Consider the following 14,763-nt stretch of genomic DNA (forward strand, 5'->3'; position numbering starts at 1 on the left):
TCTGAAACCACACTGCTCTTCCCCAATCTGATGCTCTGTACATGCCTTCACCCTCTCAATCAATACCCTCCCATATAATTTACCAGGAATACTCAACAAACTTATACCTCTGTAATTTGAGCACTCACTCTTATCCCCTTTGCCTTTGTACAATGGCACTATGCAAGCATTCCGCCAATCCTCAGGCACCTCACCATGAGTCATACATACATTAAATAACCTTTAGATGTATTATATGTAATTGAATAGAAAGTGGATGAAGCTATTTCTTCACCTGTTTCTGGCACTACCTCGCTAATGTGGGAAATAGCAAACTTGTATGGAAGAAAGGAAAGAAAAATGATAATAACAATAGTAGTATAGCATGGGCTATAGATAGGGTTGTGCAGAAGAGGGTGTGTTGAAATGGTTTAGACATATGGAGAGAATGAGTAAGGAAATGTTGACAAAGAGGATATATGTGTCAGAGTTGGAGGGAATAAGGAGGAGCGGGAGACCCAATTGGAGGTGGAAGGATGGTGTGAAAAAGATTTTGAGCAATCGGCACCTCAAGATACAGGGGGGTGAGACACGTGCAAGAAATAGTGAATTGGAACGATGTGGTGTACTGGGCTCGACGTGCTGTCAGTGTACTGAACCAAGACATGTGAAGTGTCTGGGGTAAACCATGGATAGGGGATAGGGGAGAAAGAATACTTCCCATGTATTCCCTGCATTTCTCAGAAGGTGACTAAAAGAGGAGGGACCAGGGGGCTGGAATCTTCCCCTCCCATTTTTTTTTTTCCAAAAGAAGGAACAGAAAAGGGGGCCAAGTGAGGATATTCCCTGTAAGGATTTGCTCTATGTTTCTTAACGCTTCCTCACTAACATGGGAAATGGCAAATATGTACGAAAAAAATTTGTGTTTATGCAGGAAACATCAATCAAGGGTGCATAATGAAAAATGATAGAAATGGTGATGATGATAGTTTTATCTTGTTTGCCATTTCATGTGTTGAGATACTGCCAGGGACAGGCAAAAAATGTTCTCATTTATGTCAATTTGAGGTGTGCAGGACAGATAATTAGTAAGTACTTAGTGTTGTCACAATGAAAGCTCCATTTTGGGCATGATGGGTCTTGTGATGTGTTGAATTAGTGTTTTTAAAGTAGAAATGATGTCCAAAAAGCAGACGACAAATTGTCACTCCGATATGCTTGTCTGGTGGGGTAGGATTTAAGGCTTTGGAAAGTAGATGTTTAGTCACTATCATGTCATGTTGGTTTAGGGGGGATCTGTTATTACAGGTTGCTTAAGTGTGAAACAGGGTAAGTCATTTGTTTCTACTTTGGTATTTTTGGTTGGTTATGGTGAGCTTGGATAGGAAGAGTTGAGCTAGGTCTGTTGTGAAGAATTTGTGGTTGGTTATGGTGAGCTTGGATAGGAAGAGTTGAGCTAGGTCTATTGTGAAGAGTTCGTGGTTGGTTGCGGTGAGCTTGGATAGGAAGAGTTGAGCTAGGTCTGTTGTGAAGAACTGGGTGCTAAGCATATTGAAATGAGACTGTATTGTAGGTATTTTTATTTCTCAGCAGGTGTTGAGATTTTTGTGGTTGTGAGGCATCAAGTGATTGTTTTGATGGCCTTGTTTTTTTTTTTCATAATAAACTGAGAAGACTTCTTAGTGATTATACATTGCATAAAATTGTGATAGAGATATTGATCATGATATGAGCACAGTGACATTATGGATGCATATAGCTTAATTAGAATTCAAAATTGTATGGTAAACCATGAATGCCAAAAAAGAAACTATGAAACTGATAAGTGCAAAAAATTTAATATAATCACAAATGTGATTTTGCAGGTCATAAAAGGTGAACGATTTGGTTTAAAAACTTGCATTTAGATATCAGTTTTAAAAAAGTTTATACCCTAATGGCGTACTTAATGACATTTCATTGAATCTTCTCTTCTTTAAGTGATGTAATTTCAAAGTTCACATTAAAGTGATGAAAGTATTATTTACTACACTTAAGTCAGTTTTGGGTAAATAGCAGTTACTGAGAGATGATTATGATTTGTTATGAAGTATTAGCCCCAAATTGAACCCTTATCATGCTTTTACTGTAAAGTTACTTTAGGAGTGAAATCTAATGTGCATGGGCAAGATGATTGGGTAATTGATATTGCAGATTCATTGATCTTTGCTTAATCTAAAGTGGACACTGTAAGAAAGTTTAAAGATATTAGAAAAGTGAGTGATCAGAATGTAAGCCAATAACAGCTTAGTTTTATGATAAAGAGACAGTGGAAAGCTTACAGAATATTCAGACTGAAAATCAGAACCAGAGAATTCCTTCAAGCATAGATATAATTCAGTAGAAAGTCAAGAATCACTTTGCATGTACAATGAGGAGATTGAATCATCTACCATGGAAAAATTTTGTGTGAACCTTTTGAGAGAAAGAGCTAATTTACTTATAATGCCTAGCTCTACCAAGGATTATGGTGACGAGAAATGTACATGTATGCCCTAATATCATCTCTCCAACAGTAAACTCCCAACAAACCCACCATAGATGCCACCTGCAATAATATAGAGTCAGGGCTATGAGAGAGGAAAGCACCGGGTGTTAAACAGAAGATACCTTTATATGTGCAACAGCTGAACCTAATAACTACGTACACAGACTTACATCTGTTAAATTAGATGAGATTTAAAGCTTGCCTGAGTACATCCAAGGTCAATGAAGTACCTACTCCTAGCAATCAGCCACACTTAAATGTTTTTTTTATATTTTGTAATTTTGTTTTTTGTCTTATTCGTTTTTTACATGCATATATTAATAAATGATTGCCCTTTAACATTATGTATGACAAATGGTAAATCTTATATAATGATCATAATTACTGCGAGTTTGATGAGGTGATTACTACCACCGATGCTTAAATGTTTTAAGATAATTACCAATTTGTGATGCTGTTTTTGGTTTTACATTGTTTTTTCAGACATATTTTCAAATGATTGCTTTATTATACTGTTTACACCAAATTGTAAATCATAAAATCACAGTTTAAAGTGAGGGTTGATCACCACAGTAAATATTTATTAAACATATTTTCAGTTTCATGCTCTCTGATGTTGTTTGATATTTCTTTTAACCTCTGTATTCTTAATATTTTATTCTTATGAAAGATTAGAGAACACAAAATAATAAAACACATCTAGACCTATAAATGGATTTTTAGAAAATGTTCAGATTTAGATGCTTGTTGCATCCTGCCCGAGTCCAGTGCAATATTCTGGAAAATGCATATTGAGACATCCTTGAGCGAGTTTTGATAAAGACTTATGAGAAAATGTGATGGGGCTTGATGTGGTGATGAATTTGGATATAGGTTTTCCCCCCCTCTGGTCACAAACTCCACAGTTAGCATGTAAATGCATGTGCACTAAATTACTTGTGTTATGTTAGACAAAGACTGTTCCCCCAAACCTGAATGTTCCAAAATCTGGCAACCCCATAGTCAAGTGACTTCCAGATTTTGGATCATGTACCTGTAGTAATGTGATGGTGTTTTAAGACGCAATTACTTTTCCCACCTCTGTAAGGTAGTATCAGGAATGGAAGAATAGAGGGCTCATTTACTCTCATCCACTCTCTGGTTATCATATTTAATACATTAAAACCAGAGCCTATATTATAATAATGATAATGCTATAATAATAACATTTATGATAAGTATAACTCTATATATATATTTTTATTTTACGTAACTGCTGTTTCCTGTGTCAGTGAGGTAGCGCCAGGAAACAGATGAAGAATGGCTCATCCACTCTTGTACATGTATATATACATAATTCTAATAATGATAAAAACAACAAAATCGTCAGTAACTTTTAAAATCAGTTTGCCATTTCCAGTAAAGTAAGGGAGTGCTAGGAACATGAAAAATGGTTTCATTTGCACACATGCACTCTCTAGCTCTCATTTGTAGAGAATGAAAATCAGAGCCCTGTATCCACAGCCAAGCCCCATAGACCTTTCTATAGATTCTACAAGCCACTTCATATGCTGTGTTTTAGTCATTGACAGAACATCACCCCCTGCATACTACATCCCTATAGTTTGCTCTATCTCCTTGTGGTTCTCTTCCCTTCTTGTTTCCTCCACTTCTGACACAAAATCCCTTCTTTGTGTCTTCACTCATCCTCTTCATATTTCCAAACATAATAACACAACTTGTTCAGCTATCTCAGTCACACTTAAACTTACTGTCCTTACATGCCTCCCTCACATACACTATTTCATGCATTCTTCCTCTGTTTGTCTCCCACCAATATTCCTCCACCCTATTTGCCTATGTCACAGGTGGTCTACCACTCACACGAACCCCTTTATTGTACTGTCATGAATTCTCCTTTTAAACTCCCAGTCTTACATTCTTTCCATGTGCCCAATCCACCTCGAAGTATTACGTTTTACTCTCACAGAAAGTGACTTGTTTCCATACACACCTTATTGCTTCCTTTGCCACCTCTCCCACCCTGTAGTTCATTTCAGCTCTCTTAGTTCCATCTGCAGCTATGACCACTCCTAGGTATCAGAAACTCAATATCTTCCATGTTTTCTCCTTTCTACCTTATACTCAAACCATTCATTCTTTCTGCCCTGTGTTATTTCAAAACTTTTTTTATTCTCTTTAAGTCTTGGCTTCCTCCTTTCACACACTTGTCATACTCAGTCACCAGCTTCTGCATTTTTTTTAATTGAGTCTGCAAGTAAAGCTGTCATTCACAGCCAGCAACTGATTTACCTCCTAGGTGCCCAACCTCCAGCTTACTGTAGACCCTTGCATATACAATCATAACCATCCACCCATAAACAGGTTATATGTCCATGATGACATTGCATGTCCTTAATGCAAACCCACCCTCACCTGGATCATTCATCATCCCTGCTTTGTACTTGCACATGTGCTTTACTTTCTAAATAAAAACTCTCAATACTTAGAGCTTTACTCAGTACATTTGTAGCATCTCTATCAACCATGTTTTCTCATATCCATAAGTGTCTCTTACATATCCCACTCTTTCTAGTTATTTTTCACACAAACTCTTAAAGCAAATACCTCCTATGCTACTCCTAAAACCCCATTGCTCCTCCTCAATCTGATGCTCTCTGAATGCCACCACCTTTACTGTCACTTCATGTTATCCCTTACAATTTATTGGGTATACAACTTACTGGGTATGCTCAGCAGATCTTTTTTTTTTTTTTTTTTTTTTTTTTCTTTTATACTTTGTCGCTGTCTCCCGCGTTTGCGAGGTAGCGCAAGGAAACAGACGAAAGAAATGCCCCCCCCCCATACACATGTACATACACACGTCCACACACGCAAATATACATACCTACACAGCTTTCCATGGTTTACCCCAGACGCTTCACATGCCCCGACTCAATCCACTGACAGCACGTCAACCCCTGTATACCACATCGCTCCAATTCACTCTATTCCTTGCCCTCCTTTCACCCTCCTGCATGTTCAGGCCCCGATCACACAAAATCTTTTTCACTCCATCTTTCCACCTCCAATTTGGTCTCCCTCTTCTCCTCGTTCCCTCCACCTCCGACACATATATCCTCTTGGTCAATCTTTCCTCACTCATTCTCTCCATGTGCCCAAACCATTTCAAAACACCCTCTTCTGCTCTCTCAACCACGCTCTTTTTATTTCCACACATCTCTCTTACCCTTACGTTACTTACTCGATCAAACCACCTCACACCACACATTTTCCTCAAACATCTCATTTCCAGCACGTCCATCCTCCTGCGCACAACTCTATCCATAGCCCACGCCTCGCAACCATACAACATTGTTGGAACCACTATTCCTTCAAACATACCCATTTTTGCTATACCTCTTTAATTTGAGCATTTACTTTTGTCCCTTTCATAAGACAGTGAACAGGCATTCTGCCAATCCTGTGGCAACTCATCTTGAGCCATACCTATATTGAAAACCAGACATACCGAACAACAACACCTTCAGTCACCTTTCTTGAGACACTCAGTAGCATTTCCATCTAGTCCATTATACTGTCCACACTTCTTGTTCACTACTACTACTACTTTAACCAACCTTTTGCCATGACTTGCTCCATATACCTCCACTTCCCAAACACCCTACATCTGCCATTCTATCATCATACACATTCAAGAGTTCATCAAAATACTCTTTCCATATCCTCTTTATCTCTTTCTTTCCTGTTGCCACTTCCCCATCGACTCCCTTCAGTGATGCCCCAATTGGTTCTCTTATTCTTCTCACATTGTTCACTTTTCTAAACATTTTCTTGCTTTCCCTATAATTTGCCAATGTTCTATGATACCATTTCTTGTTTGCTTTCTGATTTGGCCCCTGAATTTTTTTTCCTTAACCCACTGAACCCACTATGCTATTATGTTGTAATTTTTACTTTCAAGGGATAACTTGCCTTGCTTTTCATATAGATATGAATATAGATATATATATATATATATATGTACTCTATATATGGAGATAGGGGAGAAAGAATACTTCCTACGTATTCCCTACGTGTCCTAGAAGGTGACTAAAAGGGGAGGGAGCGGGGGGCTGGAAATCCTTCTCTCTCGTTTTTAATTTTCCAAAAGGAGGAACAGAGAAGGGGGCCAAGTGAGGGTTTCCCTCAAAGGCTCAGTCCTCTGTTCTTAACACTACCATGCCAACACGGGAGATGGCGAATAGTATGAAAAATAAATCTCATGTTTACTAAATGGCGTCCTAGCTTCGTCTCTTTGATGTATATCAACTGACTGTTATATTTCTCTCTTGTGTCTCCCCTGATGATGTGATTATTACATGAAAGTGCACTTGGGAACTTATCGTGTTTCATTTTCCCCGTGGACTCATAGGAATATCTTGATCACGTGCAAAATTGTGATCCTTTCCAAACGCGGGAGACAGCGACAAAGTATAATAAAAAAAAAAAAAAAAAAATAATATATATATATATATATATATATATATCCCTGGGGATAGGGGATGAAGAATACTTCCCACGTATTCCCTGCGTGTCGTAGAAGGCGACTAAAAGGGGAGGGAGCAGGAGGCTGGAAATCCTCCCCTCTCTTTTTTTTTTCTTTTTTTTAATTTTCCAAAAGAAGGAACAGAGGGGGGGCCAGGTGTGGATATTCCACAAAGGCCCAGTCCTCTGTTCTTAACGCTACCTCGCTAATGCGGGAAACGGCGGATAGTTTAAAAAAAAAAGAAAGAAAATATATATATATATATATATATATATATATATATATATATATATATATATATATATATATATACATATATATATATATATATATATATATATATATATATATATATATATATATATATATATATATATATATATATATATATATTTAGTCCTCTGTTCTAAATGCTACCTCGCTAATGCGGGAAATGGCGAATAGTGTGAAAAAAAAAAATGTGTGTGTGTGTGTGTTTTTCATACATATTCGCCATTTCCTGCATTTGCGAGGTAGCGTTAAGAACAGAGGACTGAGCCTTAGAGGGAATATCCTCACTTGGCCCCCTTTTCAGTTACTTCTTTTGGAAAATTAAAAGAACAGGTGGGGAGGATTTCCAGCGCCCCGCTCCCTTCCCTTTTAGTTGCCTTTTACGACACGTAGAGAATACGTAGGAAGTATTCTTTCTCCCCTATCCCCAGGGATAATATACTCATTGTTACTAATGTGTACTATAAGTTGCCCATCCTTTTTTTTTTTTTTTTTTTTTTTTTTTTTTTTTTTTTTTTTTAAGGTTCCAGTGACGGACAAAAGAAGAAGTGAATTATGATAAGGGAAAGTATTTACTAATTTTTGAGGACGTAAAAGACCTGTCTTTTGAAAAGTGTCTTGTCATAGGTATAAGGAAAGACAAGAGAAGGTAGAGTTCCAAACCTTTGACATGTAGGGAAAGAAACAGGTATCAAAACGGCCTACCTTTGAGTTGCTGAAGGCCTCACCTTGTGATGCTGCAGCTTGCCAAGTATTGTGTGGTCTAGCTCATGAGGGGCACACAAGCAGCCAGCTCTCAGGAGCAAAATCCAGTGTAATACCTATAGAGGATGAAAAGTGAACCAACAGTGCAATGTAGAACAAGGGGGTTAGGTTTGAAAGTTAGCCTGGGACATTTCATAAGTGAGACAGTTTTGACTCGACTCTGTCAAGTAAAGATACAGAGCTAGAACCACCCTAAATGTGAGAGCAGTACTCCATACAAGGACGAATCATTCCCATGCATAAACAGAGCAACTGTTCAGAAGAGAAGTTGACATCTAAACAGGACACCCAGTTTTTTGGAGGCAGACTTAGCTATTCCTGTAATGTGGCACATCTTGAAATATTTTTGTGTATGCAGGAATATTTCAATCTACATGCATGGTTTATGTAACATTTTTGCCTTACCATTTGAAAAAGGTGATATTTCTGAAACAATATAGATATAATAATATAGTTAAACTTCATTTCAATATGTGGCGAACATACCAAATGATTGACCATTCAGGCTGTTAATGAGCGAGATGCTTAATGTTTCCCCCTAGGTACTAGATATTTACACATTTTTAAATGCAATTCTGTTATAATTTTCCACTTTCCAGTGATAAATGTTGATATATTAAGGAGTGTATGGAAGAAAGATTAGTGTCAGTTGGGGCCAGGATTACTACTAGTACTTTATGTATGAAGATAAGATAGTCCTGATGGTGTTGTCTGGATGTGAGTCCTTGGTTCAACGTGCAAAAGATCAGAAGAGGGTAAATGCATTAAAAATGAAATGCCAAAGGATGCATTAGTGTGAGATGGGGTTGATTAAGTAAGAAATGAAAGTGTAAGTAGTTAGGTGTGCATGAGAAAGACAAACAACAGGAGGCCTGATTGGTCCACGATTGGGTTGTCTGGTAAAAAAAGGAAAGAAAAGAAGGTCAGCCATATGGAGGGGATGAGTGAAGAAAGACAGACTAATAAGATCTACATTTTAGAAGTGGAGGGAGTAAGGGGGAACCAAGAAGGAGTGACGTACTGTTAGTGTGCTGAATCAAAGCATATGAAATGTTTAGGACAAGACCATTCCATAGCTTGTGGGCTTAACTGTCAATGGTGGACTCAGGTGTCTTTGCATCATCCATCATAGGTAATGAGTTCCTGACGCAGTCATGCATCACAACTGGGTTGTCTGGTAAAAAAAAATAGTAGTTTAGCCATATGGAGAGGATGAGTGAAAAAGACAGACTAATAAGATCTACATTTTAGAAGTGGAGAGAGTAAGGGGGAACCAAGAAGGAGATGGAGTGTGGAAGTATTGAAGTCTGAAGATTAAGGAGGGTAAGAGGTGTGCGTAGAATAGAGTGAATTAGATCGATGTGGTGTACAGAGGAGTGACGTTCTGTTAGTTGGCTGAATCAGAGCATATGAAATGTTTAGGACAAGACCATTCCATTGCTTGTGGGACTGTCAATGGTGGACTCAGGTGTCTGTGCATCATCCATCATAGTTAGTGAGTTCCTGATGCAGTCATGCTAAGGTGGGGAACCAGTTGTGTATTGTATAGAATATTATTATTATTATTATTATTATTATTATTATTATTATTATCGTCATTGATTGTGAGATTAATAATCCACCTTCCTGCCCCAGTCACTGCTCAATATACTAGGAAATATACATTTCTGATTGAAGAATTGACTTGTTTGTCTCCTGCAGTAAGGTGAATGGGAATCACTTGTGGTTAGCCAGGTATATAGTGGATTTAACATGGCTTATGATTTTTTTTAACTATGTAACCCTTGGAGGAGATTTCTGTTTTGTTACATTGGACGACCTGTTTACTATTTTTCTCTGACAGGTGACAAGGATGTGTATGAGTACTATTTTCCCAGCGAGAATGTCATTTAAAAATGTTCTTGAAAGGAAGATGTGAAAATGAAAGGATCAAAAGAGTGGAGAATGTGGAAGTTTGTGGAAGATGTGATGTTTTGAAGCATTAAGTCCTTTGAGATAGTGTTGGTATGTGCAAAGAATGGATGCAGGAAAATCTATAAATGTCCATGTAGTATGCTATTCTTTGCTGTACTCCTCCAGACACCACATCCATTGCAAATCTTTGCCACGACACCCCTCTCATACACAAGCTCGCATCATTCTATCCTTCCTCCTTATCTTTGGTCAGCTGCTTGTTGCTTCCCATGTCTCATTATTTATTCCCTTGCTGTTTTGTGGGTGGCATACAGCACAGATAGGAAATGATAGCTCTGCCTTCCTAAACTTAATGAACTCCCAAAATTCATAGTCCAGTGCATACAAGATTACTGCTAACGTGAAGCATGAGTTTCTTGTAAATAATTTCAGTAAAGATTTGTTTTTTATAATACTGTACGTTTTTACATATCTTACAAACAAATGAAATTTAAACAAGCATTAGTTAAACGATGCTCTGTTGATTTTACCATATGTTCAGACCACAATCTTTGGCTCAGTATTTTAAAATCCCTAAGGTATCTAAATCTGAACAATGCTTGATTCCAAGCATTAGGGATTTTTTTCAGTATTCTATTTGTGTTACTTGTATCTCAACATCAGTGAGTACTTCCCGAACTTAAAACTTCCAGTTCCAAGTTTTGCTGATAGTTATAATGAAAACCAACTTTGGTTTTAAACAGGTTTTGTGATGTGCATTTTATTAATTATCTGATTCAGTTTGCAGCTGAACAATTACATTAGTATGTGACTTTGTATGTTTGTTGTTCAGTTTTGAATTATTAGCTTTGAAAAATCATGTTAGAATTCAGATAGACATGGTGAGATTGTTCATTGTAAGAACCTTTTGGTGAGTTTCAAACAGAGAAGGGGCCAAATCATGTTCACATATTGATGGCTTGATTCTTGAAATTAGTCTCTGATCATTATATTTTCTAAATCATATTCAGGTTTGATCAGACTTAATGAAGTTACCCAGTCATTGACTGCTAGTTCAGTGTTGATTATAGAAGTAAATCATCCATGAGTTTCTGATCTCTGGCTTTCATTTATTAAGCTCAGTTTTGACCAGACTGAATGAGGTTACTTCACTTCTTGAATCTTAATTCAAGATTAAAAATAGAATTAAATCATCCATCCACACTTTTTCTCCTCTGTTCTTTTAGTTACCAGTTTTTGAACTTAGTTTTTCTGTACTCTTATATTTTCTCATAGACAACATCTAAGCAAAAACCATAAACAGCATCTTTTCTATTTTGATCAAAAGTTGAGACTATTAAGTTACTAATACTGAGATTGTACTTATAGGGACAGCTACATTACCCATATGCAGATACATCCATACGTATGCCACATAGTTCAACTTGTGTTTTCTAGTTTTTCCAAGACTTGTTACAGTTTCATTAGTCATGGTATGATAGTTCAGTCTGTCAGTCCTTAGTCCTCTGATCACAGATTTTGCTAAATCACATTAGATTGTGGAAACTACGCAGTTTGTTCTTGTATTAGTCCTTTCTTGCTATTGTACAGTTGTATATACCCAGATATATGCTAAACTTCACATAAACGAACATTTTCTTTAGTGTAAGTTTATGGGCCAAATTTCTAATTATGTGCATAGATAAAAGTTCCATAGTTGATGAAACCATTATTTATCAGTTCTTTGTCATAGTTTAAGATGTTGCATCACACATCTGTCTGTACTCGAATAATTGGACATTTCATCTTAGTCTTTAGTTTCTACTCACTGGCTTTGCTGACTTGAAATGGATTTTGATCACACTTTGTGTGTTTGCTGAATAGATCAGTTTTAAGCTCATGTTTGAAGATGGAGCTAAATTATGCATATGAGAGTGAGTTTATACAAATACTGGATTACACTTACGAGCGTGACTAAATTAAGATGAATATCGAAGGAATTTTGATCAAACTTTGTAAGATTATTTATTAACAATCCTTTGCTCATGTTTGAAAATGGAACTTAATTATACATTTACCATTCTTTCTGAATTCTTATACCAGATCACCAGCTTTGTAAAAGAAATCTATATATCTTTGTCTCTCTTTTCCCTTCATACATACAAACATAGCTCTGGAATGACTTATCATCTTTTCTCTCGTCATACATGTGCCATTTCCCCCAAACTACTCGTTGCTGGCTTCATGTACCTATCCTTTATAGTACCTTATTTTCAATGATATATTCCAGACTCCTTATCCATCTCTTTCAGAAATCCAAATTAGCAGCTTGCACTATGCTAGCAAATCTATTAATACAGACTTATGTTTCACTAGCATACATTAGATTAGGTGCACCAATTGTTCCAACAAACCTTACCACACCTTGCAGCTCATATTTTTTTCCTTTCATTACTTTCCTCAGAGTTCCAGCAACTTGCCTGCCTTTCAAGTGTATTAGGGGTCGTGGGAGATCAAAGGTGAGGTGGAAGGAGAGTGAGGGATTTTTACACGAGAGGGGTGCTAGTGTGGATGTCTGTGTGGAGAAGTGCAGCAAATGGTGGTTGGAGATTTTGCATGATCTCCCCTGTTGTATAGTTGAAAACAGCACGTTGACATAGATAAAATAGATAGTTCATTGTCATTGTACTTCCTGTTGCTGTGGGCTGCTGTACTGAGGAGGAGTATAAGACTTTCAACAGTCTTTGCAGGTACTGGAGCCAGTTTGTTTTATTGGTTTTAAATAGTGCCCTGAGAATATGAATTTTCAAATTGGAAAGTTATAGGTTCAGTATTTATGGTTATGAATTCATCATTAAGCAGTACATGCATTCTTCATAGAATCCAGAAGTTTGAGAGAATTGTCATTTGGAACATTTTTTTTTCTCTGTTAAGAAAACTAAATGGTTGGCTCTTGCTACACAGGATGGTGGAAGCTCTGGTGGTCAGCGTGCAGGAAGTACGGGTGGGCAGAATAAGGGAGGATCTAAACCTTCCTACGGTGGGTCTTACTGGGGCGCCAACTGAAGTTGGCCCCACCAAGGCTTCCACACCTCCCTCCTGAGGCGGTCCTGTGGGGCATCTCTGCCTTGGGTTCCCTTCTGTAATATCAAGTGACAAGGATGATCTGGCGGAATCCACTGTTCAAAGAATTTGTTGGCATTGTTCGGCCAGCATCCATTCCCACCTACAACGTAGGTGCCTCAGCATCCGGAGCATGAATTTGTCAATTAGATGTGAAAATGCGCTCACAGAAGTCTTTGATTTATTTAAAAACTGCTTAGATGGATGTACAAGGGTCGAAACGTAGGTGTATTGTTTAGTCAGTGCAAAAATACTAATACAAAGGATTTGCTTGTCTCTGTACATTGGTAAATATGTATGAGGTAAGCTGTTATTCACCCCTATAGATCATACTTTATGTGAACTCGTCCAAGGTGATGTGAAAGTGGATATGATATTTAGCATTTGTGGCAATGGTGTATTCAGTCTTGCTCTTCTCACTTGTAAATAACAGATGCCACTGAATAAACCATGGGCGCAGGTCCACTGGCATGGTGCATTTCTCCTGCAACCTCTCACTCCCACACCTTTTTATATTTACAAAAGTTTTACAAATTGTATGTTTGGGTGATAGGATTTGGCAAAGAAGACTATAGTGATTGTACACCACTAGAACAGATCTTCATTTAGGCTACTACAAATGTAAGACAGCATTCTATTCTGGAGTTGAAATGTTAATACATTTCTTTAAAGTCACTGAAGTTGAGAGCCTGCTGTGGAATTTCAGACCACAGCTCCTTTGAATCTGCCTTTCAGTGATCACCCCAGAATAGGATGATTGTATATTCAACTCACTTATTTTTCTTTCTTTTTTAACTTCTGTATCTCTCTAGGTACAATATAAACCCATTCCTTTTAAAGGAATGCTGTATCATTGATATGAAAAGTAAGCCTCTTGTTTTGTAAGCTTTTTGTGTAGTGAGATATTTCAGTTCCACCAATAAAATATCTTAAATCTGAATTTCAAATTTTTTCCTTCATGTAGTATCTTTGTACTGAGAAGTATGATAATTTTAATGAATTTTAATCTTGCAAATGCCTAAAGGAGCTATCACTATATAGTTTTTCCTTGTGGAAGTGTTTGAGCTATGAATCACTGCCAGAGGTGAAGTGATGGATGTAGTTATACCACTAAATGCTAAATTTCCACTGACTAGGAGGCAACATATTCTCATTCAAGTCTTTAAATTTATATAATAGAGCTCCTGGCTTTGTCATGTGATGGCTGATGAATGTTTTCTTGTAAGCGCAGTGATCATGCGGAACTGGTCTGTCGTTATATTGGTTTCTCAAGAAATGAACTTGCATGTTCATGATTTACTTTTTACTATACCCAGATTTCATTTATATCAACTAAAATTCACACATTTGTGCAAAACTAACATATATTTGAAAAAAGTAAACATTTATTGTATGCTTGTCAGAAAGTGATAAAAGAGGAGAAGCCCCCTAAATTACTGAGAGATTGATAGTTAAAACTTGGTAAACATTGAGATACAAATGCATGTTAAGAAAAATCTACTAGTGGAGTATCACAGTGAATATAGGGAGTGCAGCCTATGATGCTTATTACCACAAGATGCTTATTTATACAGATTGATTATTTATATAATTTGAACAATGCATTAGTAGTCTAAAATAAAGAAAAAATCTTTAAACCTTGTTTAATTACTTATAAAGGAAAACAAAAACAATAACT

At 37.1% G+C, this 14,763-nt stretch overlaps 1 protein-coding gene across 9 annotated transcripts in view; it reads left to right on the forward strand.

The window, feature by feature from the left end:
* Window positions 1-14,025, forward strand: part of lig (ubiquitin-associated protein-like lingerer) — a 94,496-nt gene extending 80,471 nt beyond the window's left edge. For 5 of the 9 annotated variants that reach the window (XM_071681182.1, XM_071681184.1, XM_071681188.1 and 2 more), the window contains one exon: window positions 12,927-14,025. In XM_071681182.1, coding sequence (XP_071537283.1) covers window positions 12,927-13,028 — 102 coding nt within the window. In that variant the 3' untranslated portion in view covers window positions 13,029-14,025. Of the gene's footprint in view, window positions 1-12,426; window positions 12,713-12,926 lie in introns of all 9 variants that reach the window. The other 4 variants (XM_071681185.1, XM_071681187.1, XM_071681190.1 and 1 more) reach the window with 2 other exon arrangements.
* The last annotated feature ends 738 nt before the right edge of the window (window positions 14,026-14,763 follow it).

The sequence above is a fragment of the Panulirus ornatus genome, chromosome 32 (assembly GCF_036320965.1).
Source record: "Panulirus ornatus isolate Po-2019 chromosome 32, ASM3632096v1, whole genome shotgun sequence".
NCBI lineage: Eukaryota > Metazoa > Arthropoda > Malacostraca > Decapoda > Palinuridae > Panulirus > Panulirus ornatus.